The sequence below is a fragment of the Myzus persicae genome, unplaced genomic scaffold (genome assembly GCF_001856785.1).
Source record: "Myzus persicae strain clone G006 unplaced genomic scaffold, MPER_G0061.0, whole genome shotgun sequence".
NCBI classification, from domain to species: Eukaryota; Metazoa; Arthropoda; class Insecta; order Hemiptera; family Aphididae; genus Myzus; species Myzus persicae.
The window spans coordinates 136,864-153,757 of NW_019104082.1; the positions used below are offsets into that span (position 1 = coordinate 136,864).

At 27.6% G+C, this 16,894-nt stretch overlaps 2 protein-coding genes across 2 annotated transcripts; both read right to left on the reverse strand.

Annotated features, from left to right (window-relative positions):
- Positions 1–3,884: 3,884 nt before the first annotated feature.
- On the reverse strand, positions 3,885–7,239 carry LOC111038484 (actin-like protein 6B). The gene is made up of 6 exons (XM_022321610.1): positions 6,856–7,239; positions 6,371–6,579; positions 5,324–5,715; positions 4,997–5,248; positions 4,224–4,400; positions 3,885–4,161 (listed from the first exon to the last, which is right to left on the reverse strand). Exons 1-6 carry the CDS (start codon positions 6,885–6,887, stop codon positions 3,940–3,942), a joined length of 1,284 nt encoding a protein of 427 aa, XP_022177302.1. The 5' UTR covers positions 6,888–7,239; the 3' UTR covers positions 3,885–3,939.
- A 2,140-nt stretch (positions 7,240–9,379) lies between these two features.
- On the reverse strand, positions 9,380–10,395 carry LOC111038485 (protein lifeguard 2-like). The gene is made up of 2 exons (XM_022321611.1): positions 10,138–10,395; positions 9,380–10,048 (listed from the first exon to the last, which is right to left on the reverse strand). Exons 1-2 carry the CDS (start codon positions 10,203–10,205, stop codon positions 9,421–9,423), a joined length of 696 nt encoding a protein of 231 aa, XP_022177303.1. The 5' UTR covers positions 10,206–10,395; the 3' UTR covers positions 9,380–9,420.
- Positions 10,396–16,894: the final 6,499 nt, after the last annotated feature.

Genomic DNA, 16,894 nt, shown 5'->3' on the forward strand with positions numbered 1-16,894 from the left:
CGGGGGTTTCCGTTTTCCGCCAAATTGACCCTAGCCCGTTATCACCATGGCCGTTTTCCGCCAAAGGTTATATTCCGATTTCCGCCAAAACAAATTAATACATTTTTTTTTGAGAACCCCTGAACTGAATCCATCAAAATCAAATAGTGTTGATTCAATGTACGCGCTATTATTATAGCGATATCCGCGGATAATTGACGGATTATTGTTCGCTATCAGTATGCACCTGTCAGTTGAAGCCGCGTTCTATAAAAAAGTTTCTATAATGTCGGAGAATATACCCAATATTGAAGTGATAACCAGTAACCGCGGTAATATTATGCTAATATACAAAAATTTTAAATTTATACATGCGTATACATCTAAAGACGGCATTACTCGGTGGAGGTGCTACGAGAAAAAATGTACTGCTAAAATTTTTACAAAAACGAATTACATACTAGTCAAGGTTGAAGGAAGTCATGCAGCAGATCATAGTGCTATCGATAGACGTCTAATTGACAGACAAATTATCAATTCAGCCTGTAAGCGTAAAGCAGTAGAAGATGTAAGTATGAGGCCCAAAAAAATAATTTTACGGGAAATTGGACAAAGCGTATGTACTAATATTTCAGTTAAAGACGTAGATCGTGTACGAAAAAATATGTATGAAAGCCGACGAAAAATTCTTCCGGCTAATCCAACTTCTATACAATCTGTACACGACTCTTTACGAGATATGAACATTTTGACAATGCAAGGTGAACCGTTCTTATTATTAAACGATGATTCTAAAAATGTTTTGATTTTTTCATGTGCAAAAAACTTAAAATTCTTATGTGATGTCCAAACTATATACATGGATGGCACTTTCCAATACAGTGCTAGATTTTTTACTCAAATATATACAATTCATGGGTACAAAAATGGGCATTATGTACCACTTGTATTTTGTTTGCTGCCAGACAAAAAAACAGAGACTTACATTTATATGTTGCAAAAAATAACGGAATTGTGTGATAATATGGGTCGTCTTTTTTTACCAACTAATATAACTAGTGATTTTGAAAAAGCTATACTAAATGCAATTTATGAAGTTTGGCCTGGGATGAATGTAGTTGGTTGTCGATTTCACTTGACTCAAGCATGGTATCGACAAATTCAATCTCTAGGGCTAATTACCGAGTATAAAAATAAGTGTAATATTGGTATGTGGTTAAGGAATACCTTTGGTTTATTATTTTTAAATCCAAGTGAAGTAATGAGTTGTTTTATGGAAGATTTTATGCCACAGTGTCCATCTGATAATCGCGTTCTAGCGTATTCACAATATTTATTGAACAATTACATTTTAAATACAAGTACGTTCCCCCCTAAGTTATGGGCAGAAGCAACTTCTGCATTGACAAGAACCACAAATGCATGTGAATCGTTTCATTCCGACTTCAATCAATCGTTTTATAAAAATTCACCTTCAATATTTACGTGGGTTCAGACCTTGATTAATGAAGTACAAACCAGTGTATATTGTAAAATGTCAAGTGTGAACCAACTGAAAACTCCACGAAATATAATTCATTTGAGACAAAAAAAAAATGAAGATTGTCAAGTAAACCCTAGAAGTCATTATAAAAAAACTATATGCGATATCTATTATAATATATACATAGATCCTGTAATAAATATTTTTTTTAATAATCTACAATATAATAATACTCAAATATTTTCTAATTACATTTTAACTTATCATATTTCAACAATAAAAAGATAATTAATAAATAAGTATGTACTAATTTATTTTTTTTGAATTTAATTATAAATCAGTAATTAGTTTTAAAAACTATTGGCAGTTTTATAATTTATTAAATTGTTTTATTATACAGACTAAAGAGTACATTCAATATTGCCAGTATGTCAACCACATAAATTGTAGTACACATGTATTTTTATTGATTACATCATTTTTTGATAAAATTTGATTTGTACAACTTATTTCTCATAAACACAGATTTATAAATATCATATATTTATAAATATTTTTTATTAATTTTAGGTACAGTTAACTACTTTTAATTTACTAATTACTAGTTATTACTATTTAATGTTTGTATTATGTTTATTTATAAAGATGTATTATAATTTAGTTGGGTTAAATAGTATGAAATGTAGTTCTTACGAGGATTCCATTCCTGCATGTATTATCTCTATCATACATCATAGCAAATTTTTCTTTAACAATAAAACCATTTAACTGTGTTATTAAGGAATCATTAACTCACTATTGGTCCGTTAAATGTTTAGTGATTGTTCATAACTTTTGTTAAAAAGCTAACTTTTATTGTTCAAGTATATTTATTACATGGATTTATTATCTAATGAGTATACTTATATTTTGTTAACTGTTATTAAGTCTGGAAGTTGGTAAATAAATTATTTAAATAGGTACACTATGATGGAAAAGACAGCGATCAAGTAAAATATCATTATTAGAATGTTAATTATTGAAGAATAACAATATTATCAAGATTGACAATTGTGTTTTCCTTTAGACATCCTATAGATTATTGGTATTTAGATTTTTTATAATGTTATTAGGTTAAAATTACTAACCTAGAAATTAGTGTAACTAGTAATGATTCATTAAGGTACATACATTTTTATTATGAAATAAAACAAAAAAATTGTTTAAATGAAAAGTTTTTAAATTTTGATAAAATTGTATACATGTTCCTAAATGACCAGATAAAAACCAGTTTGATTACATTTTTCATTTTTTAATTTTTTTTTTTTTTGATTGTACCTAATATCACTTTCTGATAAAAAATAAGCTAAATGTAATAACAACAACATTAGAATTTCATAAAACCATTTATAAAAAATTTAAAAAAAAGCAATTTTCAATATTTTCTTCTCCAATAATACAATTAATTGTTAAAGCTTTTTAGAGCAGTAACTTCCAATCAATACTAATAACTTAAGGTTGGCATTACATAGATAGAGATTCAATTTTTTTTAAACTTTACTATTTAACTAGTAAGTAAGTTAAATGTCTAACTAACTTAATAACTTAAGTAAATAAAATATTTATTATAACTAACATTTTGAAATTGAATTTGAAAAATAATATTGAAAATAATGTCAAGTTAAAATTGTATTCAAGGTGTTAAGCAAATTATCTCTAATGGTAGTTAAGAGTGCTAAGACTAATAATTTAATTGTTATGTGTTGAATCACATTGTGCTATATTACTTATAATTTTAAACAAAAACCAGCCAATAAACTTTCACAAAATACTTTAGTTAACTCTAACATAAAATTGCCTAAGCTACTACAGCTAATATGCAACAAAGAGAAATAATATAATTTACAGTAAACATTTTTAATAAAATGTTTAGTTATTATTTTAAAAAAATTGACAGTTTCACAATAGTGTGTGGCCCAGGTAATTACCACCTGGAGATTGAAATAATTTTTTCATTAAATTTAGTAAAAATTAAAATCATGGAAAAATTGTAGTATATTACATGAACATAAAACGTGAATTATAATTTAACATAGAATGTATAGAATATATTATGTTCACTTAAATATAGGTGATTATATAAAAGAAATTATAAAAATAATATGTATTTGTAAAAAGTTGTATCAAAAGTAAATATACACATTTATGTAATCAGACATGATCAGTGTCTGAAGAAATTAAATAAAATACATTCATAATATTATAAATACATTGAAAATTTAATGAAAAATTTCAAAGGCATATTGTCACATTCTAGATATATCAATATCTCCTTAAATCATTTTTTATGTTTTTAGATTGGATTTTGACAAAATCGTTTTTAGTAGCTCCCACTACAATAATTTTTAGCATTTAAGAATAATTTGAAGAAAATCTGTTTTTTCCTCTCAAAAAAAAAAAAAAAAATTATAATTTAATTAATACATAAAAAAAAAATATTAAATATAACGATAATTATGATTGATTTCATCTGTGCCATTTGCATGATAATCGCTGTTGCTGAACCACAAATGATTAAATTTAGCAGTAGTGGCTAATAATGAACCACCAATCCATGCACCAAATCGCCTATTACATGAATTTATTGGTGCAGTCAATTTCACTCTAGATGTACTTCTTAAATTAGTTGCAATTTCTGTATGTAATCTCCGTGGAAACCCCTTTAAATAGATATAAGTACGATATGAACAATTGTTTTGGTGTATAAATGTTGATAACTTACTTTTATTAAAGAATTTCCACCAGTAACTATGATATTGGCATATAATTCATCTAGTATTGTATCACTACACATTGCTGCACAAAGGTGGACAATTCCACTCAGGGCTGTTAAGTTACTTCCTTCATTACTAGGATTGAAAAACAATTCTGGTATTTTGAACCTTTCACTGCCAAATTCCTAAAATGTGTAAGATCTTTTGTATTAATATTATAAAATATTGTATGGTTTACCATTAAACAATCATTATTTTAAACTTATTTGTATTATAAATTAAATCTTATAATGTAAGACTTTAATAATAATATTGTTACCAATAGTTTAATACTTTTAATATTTTTATTATATCAGTATGCAGTAATCAGACATCATGTTCAACTTGTAAGAATATATAAAAACGAATTATTTATAATTTATCAGCATATACCTCCTTGAAGTTGATGTTCTACTGATTAGGACCATCAAGTTGGTAGTTAAAGCAATTTTCAGTTTTAACATTTTATGTTGTATATTTTAGCCACTTATCAAATGGACTTCTTATTGCCCCTGATATACACCAAAAAAAGATTTATGTTTCCTAACAATGTATTACTTGAAAAGTTTAATTTATTGTTAAATCCAATTTTATTTTAATAAGCAATTAATATGGTTTTTTCATAAAATAAATCAACATTTAGTATTTGATTATGATATTTTAAGTTGGGTAAACAAAAATATTAAATTTACTGTTTTTGTATATAAATTAAAAATTATCGATCATTGATTTAAATAATTACTTGATTATAGCCATTTGGAAACTCATAATGACAAGTTGGAAGATTTGATGAAAGAGCATCATTATATGGAGATTCGGCTACTTCTAACACGGTATGCTTAAAATCTTCAAGAACTGATTTGCACATGTAGTTATGCCAAGAGTTTGTAACTTTAGGTAGTGTATTTTTTCTTGACCATATTGGTGTTTCTTTTGCTTTTACCCATTGTTTTTTAGCTATAAGATAATGTGGAATCACATCAATATTATTTTCCTATGAAAAATTGTCAAACAAAAATTATATTAGGTACACAAATAGGTAAATACAAGGGGCTATGATGTTACTTACATACAAATGTTGTTCACATCGTTTGAGAATGAAATCTCCTCCCATGGGAGAAGTGACAATAGCACCAGTTATTACATATCCTTCGTGTACTGGGATGGCAGTTGTATGTGTAGCACCACTATCAATGACAATACCTGTTTGTTCCCCACAAGAAAAAGCAGCTGCTGCAGCGTTTTTACAAATCATCATTGCTGGTACATTGTATTTTTCAAACAACAACTCCATTAGTTTTTCTCTATGTTTGTTGGTATTAGATGGTGATTCAGTAAATACAACAGGATGAAGCTTTGGATCAGTGAACAAACACTTCGAGTAAGCATAATCCATAAGGTTTTCAAAAGCATCCCAATGTTGGATTAATCCTTTGTCCATTATGTTTAAAAGTTCCATGCCTAAAAAGAAAACATCAATTGAAAGATAAAAAAATCTATTTTCTCATGACTTCATCAATAGTTGTTTTAACAAGTAATCGGTTAAAATATCAGATTTGAAAAATGTTGGACAAACAGTCAGATTTATTTTTATATCATCGTACAAGAAATCAGACAAAAAGTTTAAAATATAAATTATTTGATTCATATAATAAAATTGTTTAAAAATACATACCAATAGGTATATTTATTTTTCTATAATATTTTAGCTGTAGGTATAGGCTATCCGGATTTAGGTCGGTTATCACTAGTCTTACTAAAGCTGTTGTTTATTAATCACATAAAAACAATAATTTTCATTTTATGAATGGAATACCCACTCAGTATTTTAAATATTTAAACTTTTTGTAATTGACTTATACTTTTGTCCTGTCTTTTTTTAAGATTTTTGTACAAACAATTATATTTGGAAGTTGTAAGCATAAGGAAAAATAACCAAATATAGTAATTATAAGGAAATTAAATGTATATTTTAATTATGTTTTTAAAATTAAAATTGTATTTGTCAAATAATTTGTTTTTCAGACTTTTTGTCGGACTTGAAAAATGAGCTCGAACTTTTCGTCCAAATTTTTTGAAATTGAATATTTGGTCAGAGATTTATTTTAAAACTTACCTTCACGTGGGACACATAAAGTGTTGGTATTCACATAATACGTTAAACCCTGCTTTATACGATTCATATGTGCGACCGACTCCGTGCCATCCAACATGCCACCGACCACGGCTGGTATATCTGAGTTTGGCGAACTGTTATTGCAGAAGCCAAAACGTATTGAATGAGATCCCGCGTCGAACGCCAGTGGGATATGTGTACTAGCATTGCTAAGACCGTTAGCACTCATTACTTAAATTTTTAATAATAATTACAGAAAGACAGCGTGCGAACTGTAAGAGTCGTCCCACGATACTAAACAGTAACCGCGGTCGTACGCCGGGACGCCGGACAGTCCACGATTATCAATTCAAAGTATACACTGTGATACTAACTAAAAAACATGTGTCTTATATCTGTAGTCCGACTATTGATAATAAATTAGAGTGTGATACGGACACGGGTGTCGCATTTCAACGATTTTCATTAACAATGAATGTACTTACGCATTCGTAAATTGCAGGTCTCGTACTCTCATCCAGAGACTCGTCGATTATAATATGTGCATCAATCGTTTGCACAGGCAAAATGGGCAAGGCTCCGTCCAAGGTGGTATAATATGATTCCGGCACAGATATATACTAAATGATGATAATATATCTTGATCCGTCAACTGTGGAGTGGAATTTATTTTGAATATATGACCGACACCAGGTAGCTGAATAGTTCCATAGCCCATACCGTCCACTTCTATTGTAGTCCGCGACGAGATCTAATTCACCGTGTGTCCGATTATATCATATCAGTGATCGGGCGCACCTACTACCTAGTACCTCCTTACCTACGGTATTAAATACGTCGGTGGTTCGACAGCGTCTGCTGTTGGTCAGAGCTGTCTTTGTGTCGTTTGTTAAGGCTGATAAGAGTAATCAAACACCAATCGAGTATACTGATAATTGATTCTCTATGACAATTTAAGATACCTTGTCTTAAATATAAATATTATATTTTATTTTAAATGTTATAGCTAATATAAATAATACGATTTCGATATATACACCTATCTGTGAATATATTTAATTATGTATCATTATTCTAATTATTATTATCTTGAACCCTGTATTTGATACAGGATTTAGAATTATGGAATTCAGAAATATCCAGTATAAAAAATTAATTATTTTTATTTTTTAATTGTTTTATGATCATTCTTATTTAAGTTTCAATAATTGTGTTCTGTGTTACCAAGGCAACCAACAATTTATCAATGTATTAGATTTTGTGCATCTGTCCAGGATTATGACGGTGATAGGTAAGACAAATGAGTAATTTAGCTCGCTCGGAAAGGCTTACAAGAACAATTCGTACAAGTATGAAACCTTTAGTTTTTGTTAAACTGTGTTAAACTGTTATACTGTGCTGCTATCTTATGTAATGGGAACATCCCATGTTATAAAATAAATCAATAAATAGGCATGCCCATGGTATTCAATATTCAGTCAATTGTCCTTAATTGGTTTACTGAAAGAAAAACAACTGCATCCATGCAAATTAAAATTGAGCCAAACAGTATTATCATAATATTTAAGGCTAGAAACTAAATGTACCTATGTAGTTAAATAAAAATAAAAAGAAATTGGACCAGTGAATAGAGTAAAACAAAACTGCAAGACCAAATCTTTATTCATCAGTTTCATTATGAATTAAATTGTTCCAAACCAGTGAATAATAAATTCATCCAAAAGTTAGGTAAACACTACAAGTAATAAGTGTGTTTTAAATAATTTCTTAATAAATTAATAATAACTTCTTAATTTACCTAGTAGAATAATAGGTAACTATTTACACTAACTTAACACTAACATAATATATTAATTCAAAATCCTTGTCTTTAGTTACTTAAGAAATTTATTGGTTCAACATAATATTTAATGTACTAATAAATAATTTACTATTTATTTTGAAAAATGTATTGTTTACAATTCCAAGAGATTCACAACTCACTCGTTAAACCCCAAATGTACCTATGTAATATTAAATAGTTTCCATATAGATGACCTACTTATCAAATACCTATTGTCTTTAAACCAATATGCATCATACATTTTAAAATTTGAATAATCAGACAAAAAATTAATGATATAAAATATTAAAAACAAAATATTTAGTTTTACTTGAACGTTCCAAGATCATTTAATACAAAACATACTTAACAAATAACAAATGTATCAGTATAATTATTGTATATTACCACTTATCTTATTTTTTAATGTGATATAATCATAAAATTAAATTCCATAATGTAAGTTAACATATTGAGTATTATGGAGGAAATTTAAATTAATTAAAAATGTGTAATGACACCAATGGTTACAATACGACAGAAACAAAGTATAACAATATGTACAAATATAGTTATAATTTGTTTGTATTATTTAGTAGTATAATGTTTAAATTATTTCATAAGTTCTATGTTTAAGAATGCTCATTTATCAAATACAATTATTCTTTTACGTTTTTAAATTTTTTTCACAAAATCAATTATTCTCATTAAAATTTAAGTTTATTTCACACAAAGTATTTAATAAGATTAAATTTAATTCCATAATCTAAGTTAACATATCGAGTATTATAGAGGAAATTTAAATTAATTAAAAATGGGTATTGACACCAATGGTTACAATATGACAGCAACAAAGTATAACAATATGTACAAACATAATTATAATTTGTTTATTTTATTTAGTAGTATAATGTTTAAATTATTACAAAAGTTATAATGTTGAAAAATGCTCATTTATGAAACACAATAATTCTTTTAAATTTTTTTCACAAAATCAATTATTCTCATTAAAATATAAGTTTGTTTCACACAAAGTATTTAATAAGATTAACTATTGAACAGGAGTATTTAAATATTTTTAAATATTATTCGTTTACAAATATTCAGTTAAAAAAAGTGTTAATAGTAAATACTATCAAAGCTAGGTATATTTTCTCAGAAAAATAAAACCCAAAATCTACAACTTTTATTTTATTTAAACATTCATAAGTCTTATAATTTAAAATTTTTAATGGTCTGTTACCATCATGGCTAACATGTTCATTAACATGTTTACTATGTCAATATAAATTGTTAGTGCTGCAAGTATGTATTCGTCTGGAGAGATTGAATACTCATGGTCACCGCCAACCACCATTTGGATGTCATAAATGAGATATAAGCAATATATTATCACCCCTGCAAATGCAACTATGAGTGACATAATTGTTCCAGGGAAAAATAAAGTAATGATAGATGCAACCAGTAAGACTATTACAAATATCATTAAGAAACCACCCATGACTGTAAAATCTATCTTAGTTTGTAAAGCAAACATTGTAAGAGCAAAACATATCAATGTAGCCAAGCAGAGAGCCAAAAGTACTTGATTGGGATAGTAATGAGACACAGATGTTGCTAGTAAAAATGATAATGCAACGGTCACCATAAACAAGAAAATAAAGTTGTTAGGACTCTTGCGGCGTAAATTTTCACTGCATGCGAGTGCTATTAAAATACTTAAAGTTATAAAACTTGCGATGATACTAAGACTAGGATGTGATTGTACATAAAGTCTTGTAGGATCGTGGAAAATTGCCACAGTCACAAATGCTAATGCCATTAGTAGTTGGCATATATAAATGCTGAAAACTTTACTGAAAGAATAAAAAATAATAATATATAAATATTATAACATTTCTAACTTCCTGTAATAATTTATTATTAACAAATAGTTTATATTTACCATAAGAAGTTTCTGCGAATAGTTATATCGTTGAAGCCAAATTCATCATGCGCATTTGGGTCGAACATAATTATTAACGTGTAGGTATAATATTATACTCTTTCTAAGTTTCTATCAATGAATTATACTATGCTAGCCTAACCTTTAAGAAACCTGAAACAAACGACGGCTGATAGACACAATCAGACATTCAGTTACAACTTAAATTCGTGGAATAAGATTAATAATTACAAGGTATGCTAGTGACAAGATCAAAATTACATGGATCTCCTATGTTGTGAAGCGAATATCTAAGAAATGTGCTCATGTGGTCTTGAGATAAGGCCACAACTCGCCAAAACAACAGGTTATTTTATCAAAGGTTAGACAACTTCCCCCACCGATTCGATAGAATGTGTCCGCTTTATAGCGCGAAAATTATAATTCTATGATAATAATGCTTGAATGTGCATTTGTGTGATTTATTATTCCATGATTTTTTTTCAAATTTTATTGCTGTCTTTTTTTATTTCATGGTTTCAATCCTTCGTGTACACCGTAGTATGTGTAACAATGGACTATAAAATGGGTGATCAACTAAAAGGTATAGCCCGAGTGTATAAATCGGTAATATTACTCTGGAAAAGTATTATTTTTTTTTTTTTTTTAATCAGAAAAAAAATAATATTTAACAAGATAACATATTAAATAAAACATTACAATGATTTATCTTTCTCCTGTAAGCTTACGCTTGTGTTGGAGAAAGAGAGTTATAAAGTGGTAGAATTAATTACATAATATCATATAAAAATAAATTTAACATTAAAAATATAAGAAATAATTATAAGAAACAAGAACACATAAAGGTAAAATATTACAACTAGGTAAAAATAATCATAAGAAGACATTTAACACTTACACTTATCATATTATTTTTATTATATCATAATAATTAGTAACGTTACTATTATAAAGTAAGTAATTTATCTGTAATAAATATAAATTTGCTTTCCACTTTACAAGTAATTAATTATTTTTAATTTGCACATACCTACTAATACTAAATATTTTCATATCTACTTATTGCTTTTTTAATTAAAATATTTCAATGCATTATATACAATAGAACCGAAAATCAAAATAAACATAATTAGTATGAATTTTTTTAAAGAAAATTGTAGTTTAGAATAGTTTACCTACATTGAACAATTTAGTTCAGGGGTGGGCAACTGGCGGCCCGTGAGCCTTTTTCATCTTTCCCGCGCTACATTTTCAAATTATTGTATTAAGTATAGGTATACAAGTCGATTTCGCCGCGTTGTCATTAGAAGCCACACATCCTCAAAACTCTCACTAAACTGCAAATAACTATTTATATTTAAATATTTAATTAAATTATTTTCAATAACGCTTTTTGTATTACCTATTTCATTATAAACAAAATAAATGCTAATTAAAATGTATATTTTAAATGACCTTTTTTTTTTTGCTTTCTATACTCTGGCCCGCTAGATTTTAAATTTCTAAAAATTGGCCCTCTAGTAACTTTGAGTTGCCCATCCCTGATCTAGTTAGTTAGTCCACTTATTTTTTTTTCGGAAAACTGTTTCAACAAGTTTAGATTGATGGTGCAAAAATGAATTGGTGAAAACATTAGTTTTTAAGTTATTGCCTTTTGAAGTTCACGATATTTGGTGTTTACGGATGAGTACAGAGTTTTATTTTACCACGCTTATAACGAATTTTTAAATTATTTTTTTTAAAAAAATAAGTAAATCGAAGTCTTAGAAATTATGGTGCGAAAATAAATTATTGAAAATCAATAGTTTTTAGGAATAGGTCGCAATGTAAAAACAATTTCACTTTCTATAAAACAAAAAAAAATGTAATGTATTTATTTATTTAAAAAAAAACAGTATCAGTCACAGCCCTGCATTCCAATTCCGATTAAGTGCCACATTACGACTCTGCAGACTAGACTACATTCTTCACGTTGACAGTGTCATTAAGAACTAACCACAACTGAAAAAACTCATCCAGAGGGTCTTAATTCTGTAGTTAACATGATTTTAAAAGCATATATTTTGCCAATTACTCAGGGTAAAAATAGGGTAACAAGTAAATTTAACCTTGTCAATTAAATTGACACAATTATAGTGGCTCTCTCCACCGGATCGCCTCGGTCTCCAAACTCGAGGTCATGGCATTGAAGTAGTGTTCCGCGCATGAGTATAAACGTAAAATTGTTAATTTCAAAAGTCTATAACTTCCTAAATAATAGTTTCCTGAAATAGTTTCAAAATCAGCTTTGAAAAATAAGTTTTAAAAAAATTTTTTTTAATCCTACTGGCGCATGGTAAAGTGCATTTTAACCCGTTGTGAAATTGCGCAAAAAAGCAGAATTTGAAACTTCTTTTGGCTATAACTCCAAATATCTAAGTGAGGCTAACAAATTCTGATTTCACCATCGTTCTGAACTTGTTTAAGTACATATTATAAAGCTTAAAATAAATAAGAACGCCAATATACGTAATAAACGCAGTAAACTACAGCGTAGTGCGTAGGTATGCGTAAAACAACTAAAATCATGAACGTCGTAGGCTATAACTTATAGAAACAAGTGATTTCCGCAAATTAATTTTTTGCACCATCGTACTTAACTCGTAATACATAGGGATCTAAAACAAAAAAAAAACAAAAATAGGGGCTACACTAAATTTTTGTCTAGTATTTTCTAATACATTTTTTTTTTTTTGATTTGGTATTGAAAAATAATATCTCAATAATACTATTCAAACGTAATATTACCGATAGTTTACTCAAATAAGTTTTTTCTATTAAAAAAATTAATTTCCCAATACTTATTTAAAATTAAAAGTAATATTATCGATAATTTACTGTAGAAAGTAGTAAAGAAATAAATTACCTATGATTTTACATCACTATAGGTACTATAGTTTATAGGTCTATACATTTAAAATATATTTTAATTAATTTATCCTTATTGTAGAGAGCCTACAATCTTTCACCTTAATAAGAGAGTGGCATTTTATACGGTATGGCTGCTATAGTGCAATTGATAATGGACGCCATTAGTCGCTCAATTTTTATGTTGACCAATGTTCATACAATAATATTTGTCGATTATTTTAACACCACAAATTTAATTTTAATGTTATATAATTATGATTGCATACTTATGTTTTATTATTTATTATTTACATGGTTTTGTTGCATATTTAAACAATACCAGTATTCATATTTTATGTTACATTTATGTAATAAAAATTAAGATATACCTACATGGATAGTTAAGGTACATCATATTATATAAATATTTCAGTTAATGGTATGCAGTAAGCAAATTTATTTTATATTTTTATAATTTTGATGGTTTATTATATTATAACAATACATAACTTGTCTACGCTTTTTAAATTTAAAAAAGACTGGCATTTTTTGAATGGTTAATATTTAATATGCTATTGAACTATTTACGTCGCCTTTACTCGATATCGTAAAAAACATAAATAGGCCTGGTTTCACGGTCATCGCTTGGCGATCTGTCTCACACACACGCGCACTCACGCACGCAAGTACACATACAACATAATATTATATCAAGCGCGTGGACTAACATGGCCGCGAAAAAAAGGTAACAAAAACTTGCTTTTGTCAGATAAAAACTTCCAGTAGAATAGATTTATCCATGCAATATTTATGTGAAAAAAATATATAGCAATTTTATTTTTAGTTTCTACTGCAGACGCGACTCCCTTGAGAATAATCGATGAAGTCCCAGGGACGCACAAGTTGAAAACCACTAAGCTATCACGCCAGTCGCCCAGTATCTATTAATATATTAAGGCTCTCTACATTTAAGTATGCATTATAAATTGAAAACGAGGAAAATATTAATTGTGTTGGAAAATGAAGTGACTTTTCATTACTTACCCAAATTGTATTAGGGGTTTTGAATGTCGAGTGTTTATTCATACTGATATAAAATGACAATTCCTAAGATAAACTCAAAAATAAAAACTAACTAAAAACTAACTTCAATCAAGCTTATTGGATCACCAGACATGTTCGAAACAGTTATGATATATTTTTAGATAAAAATTGACAAACTTTTTCTTCAATCGAAAACAAAATTCAAAAGAGAACCATATTTAGATTATTATCTTATTTGGACTGCAAAAAATTCATAAATTACTATTAAGTTTATGTTCATCTAGCACACTGATAATGTAGAGAATGAATTACAACGCTTCAAAGATGAAATTCGCCATTAGGTTTATGGATTTCGGTTTCAATCATGTAAAAAAATACTGCATGCAGAACTGTAGTAAAAATAATAATTTGTCTACTGTCTGAAATGTGAAAGAATGTAATCACTAAAATACAAAATAAATGTTTGTCTAATAACGATGTTAACGACGAATTAGTTATTTATGGTTTTCAAAATACTTTATTTTTTATAATCGATCAAAATTCTCAAAATAGAGCTGTGATCCAGTTTACAGTAAATTCAAAATTCAAAATAAAAATGTAAATCTCAAAATTGATACTTGTAAACAAGATTCATAATTTAAAAAAGATTATTCATCAACTGTTTAGTCATTTACAATTTAAAAAAAGAATATTCTATCCTCGATTACATTGGCAATGATATTAAACCGATAAGTAAAATATTTGTAAATTTGGAGTATAAAAACAAAATATGCGGGTACTATCTGCCTTTATGTAAAATACAATTGTGATCCTCCTCAAATAGTTTGAAATGTTATAAAAATGTTAAAATTTGTAATGCTATGTTTAATATTCATAATTATAGAAATGTAAATTGTATTATAAGCAAACAAAAATATTCTAAAAAAGAAATGGACCATTATTGTAATATATTGTAGGTTAGTACCTACTAAGAAAGAAAATATTCAAATAAATGCAAAATTGCATTAAATGTCTAAAATGGAGAGATGCCAAATTCATAATACTTAAGTCTATTCCTTTAGCATGAAAAGGTAAAGTTGAAACCAAAATAGAGTATTAAGTTAAAAGTTATATTTTGGTTCCTATTGACAATAGTAAGCTGGTAACTCGAAATGCACCTATGTTAAAACCAGATGACATTGTTAGAATTTGTGATGATTTTAAAATAACAATAAATTATTAAAATAAATCGTTCTTACCAAACACCCTCTTCTAAAAAATAAAACATTAGTATGCAAATATTAGTGGTTAGAAATATTTTTTGAGAAATAATTTAAAAGATGTTTACCGAAAAATAGTTACCAAAGAATCTGATCCCCGAATCCCCATTAACACACTTAAGGGCTTAATTAGCTACAACACTCGTATCCCTATCGGAATATAATTTTTGATAGGAGAGCTTTAAAACGCTGCACGCTGTGGACATTTTGATTTTAAATCAATTTGTTATACAAAAAAGTAATTTTAAAACCAATGTATAAACATGATTGTATGCAACAGAAATACGAAAACCAAAATCTGTTTAAGGATTCAACGAAATTTGACAAATTATAATTTTGAAACCAGTATTAGCACATTATAAAAATAATCTTCCAATTACACTCCTTGTATAAGACACATAAATTGTTATCTGCATTTGTGACTATTACTAATTTACTGCGACCTTGTTAACATGATGCAATCAGATTAGTAGTTATTGAAAAGATAACAATTTATTGCTATAATAAATTCCTTGATAAACATTTAAAAATAAAATATAGTGTTCATTAATTCAAAATGGTTTTTTTTTATTTTTATTTATTATTCGTAACAGCAAATAAAAGTAGGTAAGTGGATGTTGCTGTCCTATACATTAGGTGTCTAGAATGTCGCTTTAATGGATTTTATTGAATTTGAATCCAATATAAAGTCGTTTCATACGAAAAACGATTCTGAGCGGTGATGGTAAGTTGGTCTATGATATTTTATACCTTTGTAATTACTTATTAGTTATTATTTATATGGTAGCCTGTAAGTTGAATGAATATTATTCATAATATATATAAAAGAAAAAAAATGTAATAAATATTTAACTATAAAATCATTTTCCAATTTTCTGTTTGAGAAATGTTGTCATAATGTGAATTTAAATGATGATAAAATAAAAACGTGAATTTGTATTTTTGAAAATTTTCAACTGATATTGTAACAATATACAAGGAGCCGTGTATTGAATTTACACGCTTTTTGATAAACCAAATAACATTTTATTGACAATTATAAAAAAAAAAAAATCAAAAAAAAAAACTGAAAATGGAGCCCGTCAACAGCTCAAACGAGTCAAGGTATTTTGAAAATTATATCAAGTATATGAATTGTTAATATAAACATATGGTGTAAATTTCAACTCTCTGCAGTTATTCAATTTTAAATAACAACAAAATCGATGTATGAGAAATCCAGTTAATATCCAATGTTGTACAAATTTAAACTTCAAACACTCATACTAAATTATTGTGGATTTACTCTCAACTTTTTTCCACTAACAAAACTTACTAGGAACTTTGTATTACAATCTCAAGTTTTTCGACCGAGCAAACAATTTTTTATCGACACGAGCTAAAAAAAAACAAATAATGATCTAAAATGTCATGTGCCTATAAATAGTTAAATATCCGCTAAGCAGGCTCCCCCTCCTCCCAGACCTTTTTTCATCGAATCACTACAAACACTTTTTAATATTTTGCAATTAATTTGCAACACATTTTTTTCCGGCTCTACGGACAGACCTAGCAATGGGTTGGTA

Bases quoted from the DNA above. Each gene is read 5' to 3' on its own strand.
- LOC111038485 (XM_022321611.1), bottom strand. From the start codon at position 10,205: ATGTTCGACCCAAATGCGCATGATGAATTTGGCTTCAACGATATAACT. The intron at 10,049-10,137 runs GTAAATATAAAC...TTATTCTTTCAG, and splicing joins ATTCGCAGAAACTTCTTATG to TAAAGTTTTCAGCATTTATA.
- LOC111038484 (XM_022321610.1), bottom strand. From the start codon at position 6,887: ATGAGAGTACGAGACCTGCAATTTACGAATGC. The intron at 6,580-6,855 runs GTAAGTACATTC...TAACGGTCTTAG, and splicing joins GACCTGCAATTTACGAATGC to CAATGCTAGTACACATATCC. The intron at 5,716-6,370 runs GTAAGTTTTAAA...TTTTCTTTTTAG, and splicing joins TTTATGTGTCCCACGTGAAG to GCATGGAACTTTTAAACATA.